This window comes from Mycothermus thermophilus (genome assembly GCF_041956435.1).
Source record: "Mycothermus thermophilus strain CBS 625.91 unplaced genomic scaffold VTJ04scaffold_4, whole genome shotgun sequence".
Lineage (NCBI taxonomy): Eukaryota > Fungi > Ascomycota > Sordariomycetes > Sordariales > Chaetomiaceae > Mycothermus > Mycothermus thermophilus.
Window position 1 is genome coordinate 1,380,119 of NW_027191430.1, and position 13,030 is coordinate 1,393,148.

Here is a 13,030-nt window from a genome sequence, read left to right on the forward strand (position 1 = left end):
ATATTGGTTGACTGCTTGATGACGGCCCTGTGCAGCTCGAACGGTGTGTTACCAGCACTGAAGGCGGATTGTTTGGGTCGTGAACGCTGCTGGTGTGTGTTGCTGTGTTTTCACAATTCAACTGTGGCGTCTATTGGCGTGGTTGTCTGAACTGATGTAGTCCATTATTGTTGATGAGGTGTGAATAGAGGTAGTACTGGCTCACTCTCACAACTCATCCGGGCAATGTTCATCAATCTCAAAGTGAAGTGACAGTGAGAGTGACAAGCCACTCGATGATGACAATCTCCACTCCGCAGCCACCTCCCGGGGCGTTCTGGATGTGGCTAAACCCACCCCTGCTCTCGTTTTTCCACCCCACCCTCCAAAAACGGCAACCTTCGAGAATGCGACTAGAACCCCAGCCCATCTCACGCCAAGACCATTGCAGATCGTCTCTTCAGTGCCGCACGTTCGTCCCAAGCCAGCCAGGGTCTGAATCCCGGTTTTGGCGTTCATCTTCAGCTCGTGTGGCAAAAACACATCGGACGAAAATGCAACCTGCCACAATTTCACCGACGTTCCAAAACACCAGCAGCACAGACAAATACTCCGTAGTATGTACTTAGTATGCACTTCGTATCCAACAACTTCAGGTTTGTTTACTTGAACACAAATGGTTCGAAAAAAAAGAAACACACCATTCCTTCAGGCCCGGTAACCAGCTAGCCGGGGCAGACATCCCGCTCGACCTGCCGTTAACGGCTCTTTCACAAGCGCCACTGATCTTCAACAACACAAAAAGCCTCGGGATCGGGGATTGGAAAAGCCCTGCGCCACAGCCTTGCCGATGACAAGGTGTCTACTGTGTAGTAGTTCCTCAGCACATGCAGCAGACCCGTATCCATTTCATCAAGGTCCCCTCTCTGCCGTAGCGGAGGTCTCCGGCATATGCAAGCTATTGCTGCGGGATTTCCCAGGCTGGCAGGCAATGTGTAAAAACTCTCACGACGGCAACATCCGACGAACGTCAAATGTCAGGAAGAACTTTGGATCCAGGGGCCTGCCTCAATTTCACTCCCCTAGTACTCGTAGTAATGGATGTTGATCTCAACCAAGACGCGGGGGTGATGATGTTCAAGTGAGGGGGGCTCCTCACCACGAGCCGAGCCGAGCCGCGTGCTCTCAGATCTCCTACTCTGAACATAGGTACACTACACACACCAAGCCTGTTCTGTGTGTCAGTTCATGCATCAACCCCCCCATCAACCAACGCCAGGAACCAAGACAAAACAAGAAGCTCGCCTCGCTTGCTCGCTTGTCTTATCCTGTCTCGCTCGCTCAAGGCCAAGTTTCTCCCAAACCAACGTTTTGTCAATGCCGTGCATGTCCGTGCAACTCGGCACGTCAAAACGCTCGATTAACGAGACAAAACAACACACACACACATGCGCGCGCGCCTGCGCTAGCCCGCTCTCAAGATCGGTGTCGGCACTTCCGTTTCGCTTCTAATACTCGATCTGAACTTGAAGCTCTTTGCGTATCTCCGGGCCTAGAATCTCAAACCCCCTCCCCTACCTAACCTACACAGGACACTAACTATGGCATATTCCGTTCTCCTGCATATACCACTGAGGCTTGTCTGTAGCTAGTCTAGTGATCAGTGCTTCTCGCATCAGATCTGTATGTACATACACACGTACCAGAAGCTCCTGCGGACTTTGCTGCCATCAACAAACAACGAGCTTTGCCTCAGGTAGTTACCGAACCAGCAAACTTGCATCAAATTCACCCCTTTCCCCGTCCTGCTCGCGACAACAGTCCATTTACGTCGCCATCAAGGCCCTTCGAACTACTACCTGGGGCCTAGGTCCAGTCCAGCCACGACCGGCAGGTCCTAGGTATGCACAACCCAGCCCAAACCCAACCCATCCAAACCAGGGCTGGGTGGCCTCAAGAAGGAAGCAGGAAGAAGGGTGGGTGGCGTCGGCACTGCACAGCGCTGCACTCTGGGCCCCTCAACCCACCGACAGGCAGGCCCGTCCTTTTCATATGCCGTCGGTATGTCCTGAAAGAGTGTGTCTTGTGTGTGCATGTGCCTTCGGTAGTCAAACTCCCTGAGTCTCGGTATGTCCATACACACACCACGGGTGGGTAGTATGGGAGAGAGGCATTTGTTGCGCACCCCCAACCGGGGGATTCGGGGTTAGGTTGACTGACTGACTGCCAACACTCTCCTCGCCTCGTCGCACCCCTCATCTACCTAGGTCAGGTAAGGTACTCACCTGTTGCCAACTTAAGGAATCTCACCTGACCTACCTTGCCATTACCTCATACCTACCATCCCAGGATAAACAGATCGCAGGAATAGATTGGCTGGAAAGCAAAATTGACTGGTGGCGACCAAACGGTGGCCCCCAAGCGGTATTACGCCTTGTGTGACCCTCCCTCTCTCCGCACACACACACCACACCGGGAGGAACGGAGATTGCTGATGTACATCCCTAAGGTAGCCATGTTACGTCTTGTTTCCCATATGGAAAAGAAAGTGGCAAAAGACTGCGTAAGGAAATGCGGCCCGGACTCGACGTTGTTGGACTGCAGCTCCCGGGCACAGTCGGTCAGGTGCATGCATGTATGCTTTGCAGAACGGGCTTTTGTGTTGGTACCGTTATCCCGTAGGGACTCGAAGCTCGAAGCTCGCTTGCTCCCGGTTCTGGTGAGGTGGTCAGAGTCCCATTGTCTCGCCCGGCACACCAACAGCACCAAGACATGGATGGAAGAAGGAGGAAATCCCACCCCCCTTGCCTCAGGTAGGTCGGGTAGGTGGCCGCTGACGAGCCCCAGCAGAGCGAGCCATCTGATGTGAAATCCCGTCTCACTTCGGCATATCAAAACCGGGCAAGTGCTTACCAAAGCTGGCGACAGTTTGGTGTGGTCTCTGCAATTCATGACATCCAATAAACTCGGAATACGATGTTTCTTCAAACCACGGCGGCACCCGAAGCAGGCGATGAGCAATGATGGAACCTGAATGGATAGGTAAGGTAGGCAGTTTGGAAATACCCAAAAAGCCGTAAGTAAATTGAGTAAATCCAGAGGGTATAGACAATACAATACAGATACTTGCTCGATGCTGCAAGACAACGCTAGACTGATGGCGGAGTAGCAACAACAACAACAGCAGCAACAGTATGGACAAGAAATGAAGCCAGAACACAACCAAAACCAACTTCCCCCTTCTGTTGTGCTCCATCCGATTCGTCACTCTCCCATCCCAGCAGTGCCGGGACTCCAAAGACAGCGAAAAACACCAAACAAAAAACAGCAAGCCAACTAAACGCCCAAGATATGATGATGCAATGATGCCAGGCCAACTGCGCCGTCTCCCAAAAATCCTCCACCAGACAAATGAAATAAAAAAAACAAAAGAAATCAACTATGCGAGATAACAACAGGCAAGAAACGAAGATAGAAAGCCCAGAGCAAAACAAAACAGAGAGAACGAGAGAAAACAGAAAATAAGAACTAGGCAAAATATGCCCGGCTAGAGATATGAACAATCCCACCGGTCCTGTTGTCCGCCCGCCCAAAGCCATCTGTTTTTTGTTCGTCCCGGTATATGCTGCCGCCGCATTTCCATCCCTCCAATTACTTCCCTCGTGGATCTCCTATTCACCATCCTCTGCTCGGGAATGCGCGCGTAGAAAATAGCGAATTATAATGATATATCAGTGTTGCTGTATCCGTCGTGCGTGTCGTCAAAGTGTCGGCCGTTTCTTCGTGAAGCGCCGTCATCGTAGGGCGGCCTAGCCCAGAAGAGAGTCGTCCGCCCCATCGCATTCCCGGGTTTCGTTTGTGGAAAGTCCCTCCCATACCCGCGCACGCGGCCACGGGCAACTCCGACGGGTCGGCGAACAGCCGGTGATGGTGGCTGCCTCCACTTCTTTTGGGGGGCCATCGGCAGAGAGTCGTCTCGTCGTTCCGTTGTGGTCGTCGAGGTCTCCCAACCAACCCATGGCGTATCCGTTCATACTGCTGAGTCATGATTCCGAGGCTCGTGGAACTTCGTGTGTCCTAAGTGACATGGCCTAGACCAGTGACGGGGTGGCAAGTCGGTTGATCTCGCAACCTCACATTGCCCATCCCATCCCAGGTCATGTTGTACGAGACTATTATACGCGAGCGTCGGGCCTTCTAATGTGACATGTTAATGTCAAGCTCTGGTTTCAATCTGCGATCAGAAAACTTACGTTTCGGTCTGCCACGAGCGCCTCAGCACATCGTCATGGATCCGGGGCAGCACCGGAACATCGGATGCCGGGCGCCAGGAAAAGGACGAAGCAGCAGGTGGCCGGGGCGCATCGCTCGGCGTGGTCGGAAGCGCGGGCGGCGGCGGCGGCGGCGGGAGCAACGGCGACCTCCTCCCAGACAACGGGCTGTAATGCTCATAGCCGACGCGAGCCTGCTTGCGAGGAGGGCCTGCCGGATCCGTCGGACTCGCTGGGCGAATGGTCGTTCGGGGAGAGACAGAGTCGCTCGAGTGGCTGCCGGTCCTGGGGGCCGTGGAGAGATCGGTGGGCGGCAGGCGAGGGAGGCGCCGCATGTCGTCGGCCTCCGCTGGCGGAGTGGCAGGAGACGTCGTGGTCCGGGTGCTGTTGGCGGTGTTGTTGTGGCTGTTGTTGTGGCCGCCACGAGGACTAAGATGGTTGAGCGTTAGAACCATACGGAGGGTCGAATTAAAGGAGTCCCTTGCAACTTACGCATTCTTAAACTTGCAAACACGACCAAATTTCTCACACTGCAGGCACCGCGGATAGTCGGGATCGCACTTGATCTTCTTCTCGCGGCAAGTGACGCAGGCAATGGCCAGTCGTTTCCTCGGCTTCCCGGCCTTCGTCACACCCCAGTGAGCATTGACAGCCTCGCCATCAATGACCGTCTTGCAATGGCTCCCATCGTCGTAGAAATAGCACATTCCCTCTCCCGGAACCTCCGCCGCACGCACGAACCGAGGCAAGAAGTGAGTTCCCGTCCAGATCTTGGGTCCCAGCCCATCTTTCGAAGGCGGAACCTCGACGCCGGCAGGGGCTGGCGGGGTCGGGGTCGAAGGTGGGTTCTGGCTCGCTGGCGGTTGTGGAGCCGGATCCCTATAATCGCTCCTCCTACCATCGTCCCGGCTGGTTGGTGGCGGGTGAGACGAATAGCGGTCCGGGGATGTCTGGTAATACTGCTGGGAGTCCCGGCTGCCGAGCGAATACTCACGGTTCGACTCGCTCTGCGGCGTAGGCCACTGGCTGGTTGATGAGTAGTAGTCTTGCCTCGCCTCCTGCCGCTGCTCCTGACGCGGCACGGGGGAGAGGGGGCCCGGGAACACCCGGGACAACGGGGGGATTTGCGGGCGGTCCTGGTACCGTGAGTCAAGCAAGCTCCGGGGAGGCTGCGAGGCCGGGGACGGGAAGTAGGACGAAGAGCTGATGGGTGGCCTGAGAGGGGGCTCCAGAGGCGAGGAACCCGGGTAGGGAGCCGGACGATCGAGAGGAGGGTGAAGAGGAGGGATCTGCGAGGGCGGTCCAAAGAGGCTGCTCAGGGGCGGCAATGTCTCCCGCCGTGGTGCGGTTGATGGTTCGGTAGTCGAGTCGGGGCGGATGGGGGAAGCCTCCTTCTCCTTGCCGGACGACGACATGTCGTTTGCCCTGGCGGCCGGCTCATAGTTGGACATAGGCGGAGACGGAGGAGCACGGGGATTCCACGACCTGTCCTCCGACTGCCGCAAGGGAAAGGAAGCCGAGTCCGGCGTGAGCAACTCTGGTGGCGTGTCTGGAGCGGCAGGGCGGAATCGAGGCTCGAGGACGGTTGCAAACCCCATTGAGATAGATGCTGTCGACGTGCTGGACATCAGTTGAAGCACAGGGGCTGTCTGAGTGTTTGTTGTCGTTCCCTCCCGACAACGGGATACCCGGGGATGTAGCAGGCGTGTTCCAAGGAGTATACACCAACAGTCCAAGAGGTGTAACTAGTGGTGGGAGCAAGACGAAGGCTACAGTGGGCGGCGGGCAGTACTATAGATATTCGCCGGGTAAACGTGGGCAGTCAGGGCTGTACACAAGCGGCGCAGTCGATGGGTCACACACCCCTCAGGCAAGCTTGGCCAGAGGAGGGTACCGATCCCCGGATAATTGAACAATTAACTGCGAGATGCGCAAGCGATCTGTTGGTGGAGGTCTCAGAAGATGCACACGGAGAAGCAGGGGGGGTGTGGATGGGGCCCAGTAGACAGGGTGCAGCACGCAACGTCCAAACACTGACCGGGTTGCTGTGCGTCAGGAAAAGGCAAGCTTATAAGGAGCGTTCAAGCCGGGATGAAAGGGTTGGTGGGGAGAAGAAGGGGATTCGAATAGGAGAGTTCCGGAAGCATATCAGAGGCAGAGCAAGAACAAGAGGAGGCAAAGAGGAAGAGGACGTAAGAGCCAGCAAATGCTGAACTTGGTCTGGATCGTCTGACGGGGAGGTTTGTCTGCTAGTATGTCTTACTGGCTCCTTGCTGCTGCTGCTGCTGCTGCTGCTGCTACTGAACTGGCCAACCAATGCTGTCCCTTCTCAGACGACGAAACGGAGACTTGATGCCACGAGCAGGCAAACCGCTGACCCGGTAAGAAGGCAGCGTGTAGGGAGAGGGGGAACGGTCCGCGGGGAGCTGAGAAGCAGGTGGTGTGTCTGTCCGCGGTATTGCTCTGCTAGCGTACCGGTGAACAAATTGGCGGAACATGGCGTGTTAGGCCAACCCGGCCCGATGGATGCTGCTCGTCAGTCTCGCCCAGGATCGCCCACGCCTGCCGTTTCGGCTGCTGCTGGGTCCTACGGTCGAGGCGTCTTCACCTGTCCTTGCCCCTGTCGGACAGCTGGAGCAAGACGGATGTTAGCGCAGTCCGAGCCCATGGCTTTCGGCAGTGCGGCATGGCGTTGCGGTCTCAAGAGGCCGCATGCAGTTCTGGACAAAAGGGGAAGCGAAAGCGGGCTGGGCGACCGGGTGCCAGAGATCCTGCAACCTGGACAGGAGAACAGGCTCCCGTGGTTGCTTACCGGACTATGTACAGGACATACATACGAGGACCTGCTCCGTGACGCTGCTTCTTAGTGTAGGTATGCACAGCGTACCGTACAGTGGACTGTCTTGGACTGACAGCCAGAGCTGGCGATGATCCCCCGGTTCCCCGCCCTGCCGGCTGAGGCAGGGACCTCAACAAAAGTCAACAAGTGAACGTCATGTCAGCGCCTTAGGGGTGGGGGAGCAAGCGATTATCCCACGGACGGCCTGGGAAGGTGTCTTGACATTTGTCCATGCCTCATCGTCTCTTGCCTGCGGTTTTGGCTGGCTGCCATGGAACGTGGGAGTGGTCCCCGGTCAACAAGCCTGGAGATCGGGTGCGAGCGCGTGGGATGTTCGTTGAGAGTTTAGCTACACCCCCCGGCATGACAGGGCCCGTCAACCACGAGGCAAAAAAGGGTTCGGGAAGATAAGAGGCTGGAATGGAAGGTGTGGTGATGGGCGCCGGGAGTGCCAGCCAGGGGCAGGGACCAGGGTTGTTGACGGACACCCCAGGAAGCCGGGCGCCAAGAAATATGGATGGCGTCGCCTGGATCGGGAAAATTGCCCAGCGTCCGGGGTTTTCCCAGCGTCACGGCCGACCAACGATGGGGAAATCGGGCCGCAAAGCGGACCATATTTTTGGCGGCCCATCTCCACAGACAGCGGAGCAGAAACACACGTATGGGTCTGCGCCGTGTTGCGTCCGGAACAGGACATCCCAGGCTTGAGTCTTCTGGAAGCCGACACGACGAAGGATGACGGGACTTGAAGAAATTGGCGCCGTCCATTCATCCCCCGTCGTCAAGGCGTAGTAGTGTACATACGTAACTTGACAATAACTGACGATGGCATGCTGGACAATGCTGCCACCGAGGCATTGCCCCAAATTGATCGGCCCAGGCGTCCCGCACGTTTCGCTTGTTCTGGAAGTTCCGTGGCCATGAGTGGTGCATGGTGCGTTTGTTTGTGAGAGCCAAGCGCTGCTGGGTGTGCTGGCTGCTGACGCAGGACTCGGGATCGCAGGCGGCGCAGGGCGAACTGCCTCGGTGCAACGCTGCCCTTCGCCTGGTTTTGACAGGCCATCAACTTTTCCCAAAGGAGGTAAAGCCTGCTGTGGATAACCAGGCGCGCACCGCAGTAGAGCAACGTTGGTCCGCAAATGTGATCCGTTGAAATCCGGGACTTGTAACGCCGGGCGCCAGATGCTAGTGCTTGTAGTTACCAATATTCCGTCGATGGATCAAATGAATTTCTGGGTCAATGTGAGCACAAAGTTCCAGTGGAAAGAAAAAAGAGGCCGCGGCTCAACAGTCTTGGCTTGGGTCATCTGGACAGACTGATCGTGTTTGGATCTCGTAACTCCACGGTCGGTCACGGTCACGAAATGGATTTGGACCCATGGAAGCGCCACGGCTTCACGTCGATCAACCATGACGATTCGGGGCCGGACCACTGGAGAAAGTGCAAGATGATGGACCAGTCGCAGTGCTTGTCATCAATGCTTGTCGGCGCTTTTGTTCGGTGCCCGCTTGTGAGGCTTGCGGCAAAAGGGCTGGACGCCGGCAAGCGGATCGGAGGACAGGGGGGGCTGATCTGGAATTGGAGCAGAGAATGCAATCGTGGATCACGATGAAGTGAAGACAAAGCGGACTGGTGAGATTCGGGAGAATTGGGCGGGCATTGAGTGGGGGCAACTAGGTGAAAAGTCGGAGCATCAACGGACATATCAACGCCGGCGCCGGTAGTCACTGACTTAGGTTGTTTGTTGCACCTGCCTCGCCACATGCTGTACTTTGGTAGTATGGACACAAGCCGAGCCAGCGCCTTCCTCGTGGGTAGGTAGTAACTTCCACATTGCCTCACACCACTCTGATCCAGGCAGTCACGGCTTGGTTGTCGTTTCCTTTACGATACGAAGTACAGGAGACTTCAACCTAGAATTGGAAGCTTCGGCCAGTCCAAGAGAAGAAGGGGAAACCGCCGTGGTGCAAGGCTGATTTGCGTTCTCTCCTTTCTCCGATCAACAGTCCACTTTTCCTTCACACCTCTGACATCCAATGTCATCCCATTTCATCCACCGTCGGGCACCGAAAGAGCGAAAACAATGGTGGTCATGCTGTCGGACGCATGGGATGACCCCGCTATTTCGGGTTCATCTCATCTCTCCTCTCCCAAGATATGCCGTGTCGAAGACGGGATATCCCCTCCTCAACAGCCGCTTCTATGGGCCCTCCTGGCTCTCCTGAGACGCCAGACTCGACCAGACTGTCGGCAACTCGCAATTCATGCGGGGTCGGGTGGGAACAGAGAACGACGACACAGTGCTTCTTCGTCAACGCGACGTCCCGACCAAGTCCGTCCACGAGGCCCAGAGGACGACGGGACCCGCGAGGAAAAGAAACCTATCTCTCTCGGCGACACTCTCCATTCCATGCCCATGGATCTTGAATGTGAAACGGCGGGCGTTCCCACTGCCCGGCTAGTTCGTGCTGTATTACCACCCTACGGACGAACGACGGCGGTTTTTGGGGTTTGTCGCGTGCCTTCAGGTCGGTGCACAAATGTAACTTCCATGCCGGGAATCTCCCAGTCGTGTCCTCTGCCAGGCCTTCGAGTGCCGAGGAGACCATGGCCCGAGCGTTTCCATGGTCGACACCGGTGGAGCGGGGCATGGACAGAGTGCTCAGACCCTATCCCAGACATGGCTTGGTGATGGAGGAGCATGCAACAAGCAAGCAACCGCTGGGACGCCGGGGAACCTGGACACAACCGCCCCGGCCTGACGTTGACGGAATGCCAAAGATTCCTTTTTCGTTCTCTTCTCCGGCTCTTCCACAGCACACCCCCGCTGCTCGCTCCTCCATTCCCAAATGGTCCGCGACATGGTGCTGTCGCGGCATGGTGTGTCATTGCTTGGAGCACGAAGCAGCATTCGGAGTTGACGGGAAGCTTGCATCCCTTTGGCATGTTGCTGACTTTTGACAGGTCGCTCTGCCGCCAACGCCACACAAGCTCGCTTCTGCGCAACAGCTGGGCCACCTACGCAGTCACTAGTAGCCGCCATCAAGGCACACGATTATCCGGCTGATGACGGCCGCCGTTGAACCACTGTCCGCTCAGGAATAGCGAGATGTGCGGCCTGCCAAGAGAGCACGCTGCAGGAGCTGAGCTCTGCTTTTCGGTCGGGGTCGGGCGACCGCAGCGCAACAGCCGAGTTCGTGACACGTGGGAACGACAGTGGCAGTCCGCTGCGGCGCCGTGGTTGGCTGCCACCTTTTACGCTTGCGATGGGATGTCTCTCCGTCTGACCCGGTTCAACCCATCCCATGCGACTTTGTGTGCACGCCGTTTGCCGCTCACTGCCACTACCGAGCAGATCGACAGCCCAAAGGCCCAGCTTTCACTCATCGACTGACCGCAGAGGATGAGGGGAGATGCTGCGGTGCAGCGGAGAAGTGTCGGAGAACGGGGTCTTGACAGGTCCAGCAGAGGCACTTCTGTTTCTCCACTGGTCAGCCCATTGGTCCTCCGCCGGGGGCGCTGCACAAACCAACAGGCTCGCACTCGGCTGCGCATGTGCCAGAGCCCAAAAGTTCCATCACGAACTGCCTGGATGCTATTATGTGAAGTACGTACATACATCATGTACGGAATGCCTCCGTCGTCGTGACCGTCATGCATCACGGCAATCACCCGAAATTTGGGCACAAAAAGACAGAGATGTGGCTTAATTTTTAGGGGTTCTGGCTCCTCGAGGACGTGCAGGTCGATTCCTGGAACCGGCTTTGGCAGCCGTGCGTCACTGAGCCGTCCAAGCAATATGCCACCCTGGTATATATTGCCGTGCATACATACACACATTGACAGTGAGCCAACAGGATCCGGCGCGGGTTCAGCCGCGCCAGAACGCCGCCCTGCGACGCAGATCTCTCTGGGGGGACAGGGACGGTCAGTAGCACCCAGCCATAGGCACGGAGCACTCTGTGCGGACAGAGAAGGGGGCTGTCCAACGGCTTGCCAGCCACCCATTGCTTCATCACACGCATGGTCACCGGCCCGGCAAGCGACTGGCCAGGAAACGAACAAACGGTTCAACCGCCCAAGACTTTGTTATGGACACGGGTCAGACAAGATACATCTTCACACCCTCCAGCATCATCTCTCCGTCCATCCATCTAAACCCATTCGCTCGCCCATCTAGGCCCTCATGCTCCGACCCAGCGGCTGCGCAACAAAAAAAACAAGCTTCAGCCGAGCCAGTTCCCTCCGAAGGCCAATACGGACTTCATACAAACACGAGCATCGGAGGCCAGGAGCTGACACCCACACATGTTTACACCACCCACGTTTGATAACGTTAACGGACAAAAGGGGTGCATGTGGTCCGCATGGGCGAGATCTCCGAAAAAGGTCGGCTGCATGGAGCTATCTGGACGTCTGGAAGCCGCAAAGGTTTGTGAGGGGCGTCGTGGGGAGATGGTTCGATTTTCTTGTTTGCTTCGGTCCCCGGGAATTTAGAATTGCATGTGGCTTCTATCAACAACGCAACTCGGGGATCCATCAGCAACTCCATAACGGAGGTGCATGATCTGATAAATCTTGATAAAGGGTTACTCAATCAAACAGCGTTTTGACGCTCATGAGTTAACGGGCATAGGCAGCAGATAGAGACGCGACAAACTGCTACTGTTCGTCAAGTTGGAACTCAGGACCCCTCCTCAAACTGGAGGTTCAGCGGCGACCAACGTCCACCGGCAAAACCCACCCCGAGTCCCACTGCCGGCGGTGCGGCGGCAACCCCCATTTTCCCGGGACGCCGCTCTCGTCACATCACCATGTCCAGGTCCCTGGATCGATGGGAGCGCTCTGGTAGGGCAGCCAAGCCTTTTTTCCCGTTGCCCCCAAACCCAACCACCAACTGCCACCAACATCTGCACGCAATGGGGGGGATGTTCCGCGGACCGGACCAGTTAACCAGTTTTAGCAAAATGCTAAAATACCACCCTGACGGAGACGCGTGTCGATCGCTAATAAGAATCGAATTGCTTACTCCGGATCCTCCTCACCTTTTTCACATTGCCGGCATTGTCCTTGGGTTTTATCGAAGGTTTGTGCAGCATCGGGGAACACGTGGACCGAAACTCCATGTGGTCTGACAGCTTGTGGGATTCTTGACTCCTCATTTAAAACATCGGCTCTTGAGGAATCGCGACCCAGTGTCAAAAGATCCGGGAGGAATCGCCGGCGTCGTCTCTCTCGCGACTCGCGGGCCTTGTGCCTGCCGTCTCGTCTCACAGCATCGCCGCTCACTGCTGTTGTACTCCATTGTGTATGTATGTGAGAAGACTGGGGTGTGTGTCCTGTCTCGGGAGATTATCCCAGGTGGTACGGGAAACAGCAATCCCATCTTTCCCGCTCCCCCCCCCCCAAAGCTTCTGTGGTAATTCACATTACCCAGCCTTGAAAACCTCATAGTCTATGATTGGCCGCCGCAACTATCGGTAGTGCTCTCCCGTGGAACTGGGGAAGATGGCAGAGTGTCGCCTCCTCGCGGCTAACCAGTGCCGGCACACACAGGCGAGAACGAATAAAGATACGTCTGTACAATGTCTGAGACATCCGCAAGCCTCCTTGCCAGATTCTACTCTGAGTTCATGAAGATTCGCAATCAAGGTTGGTCCGTCCTCTGCAGCGTCCTGCGGCGGCAGTTGCGGTAGTTAGTTAATCCCCGCCGGCGATTCCCGCATCCAACCCCGTTCAGGGGTTGTTGTCATCAACCACCCCGCGCGGGCAGATCAACAAGACGTGCACAAGACACCACACCACGGCCTCCCTAGAGGTATCTTCACTTTGTTATCCTCTGACACGATCTCGGGTTTTTCAAAATGCATTCTTCAGCCCTTCAATTCATCTGACTCCCGACGGGGTATGACAAACATAACCGATATAACATGCCGTTGT

General features: G+C 56.3%; 3 protein-coding genes across 3 annotated transcripts; all 3 read right to left on the minus strand.

Annotated features, from left to right (window-relative positions):
- Positions 1-3,128: 3,128 nt before the first annotated feature.
- VTJ04DRAFT_6241 (uncharacterized protein) lies at positions 3,129-3,578 on the minus strand (the record flags this gene model as incomplete). Its single annotated transcript, XM_069364441.1, has 1 exon — positions 3,129-3,578. One exon carries the CDS (start codon positions 3,576-3,578, stop codon positions 3,129-3,131), a length of 450 nt encoding a protein of 149 aa, XP_069218267.1.
- A 576-nt stretch (positions 3,579-4,154) lies between these two features.
- Positions 4,155-5,848, minus strand: VTJ04DRAFT_6242 (uncharacterized protein; the record flags this gene model as incomplete). Its single annotated transcript, XM_069364442.1, has 3 exons — positions 4,155-4,176; positions 4,233-4,679; positions 4,743-5,848. 3 exons carry the CDS (start codon positions 5,846-5,848, stop codon positions 4,155-4,157), a joined length of 1,575 nt encoding a protein of 524 aa, XP_069218268.1.
- A 2,598-nt stretch (positions 5,849-8,446) lies between these two features.
- VTJ04DRAFT_6243 (uncharacterized protein) lies at positions 8,447-8,750 on the minus strand (the record flags this gene model as incomplete). The annotated part of the gene is made up of 2 exons (XM_069364443.1): positions 8,447-8,662; positions 8,721-8,750. The coding sequence occupies 2 exons, from the start codon at positions 8,748-8,750 to the stop codon at positions 8,447-8,449; spliced, it is 246 nt and encodes an 81-aa protein (XP_069218269.1).
- Between the last annotated feature and the right edge of the window lie 4,280 nt (positions 8,751-13,030).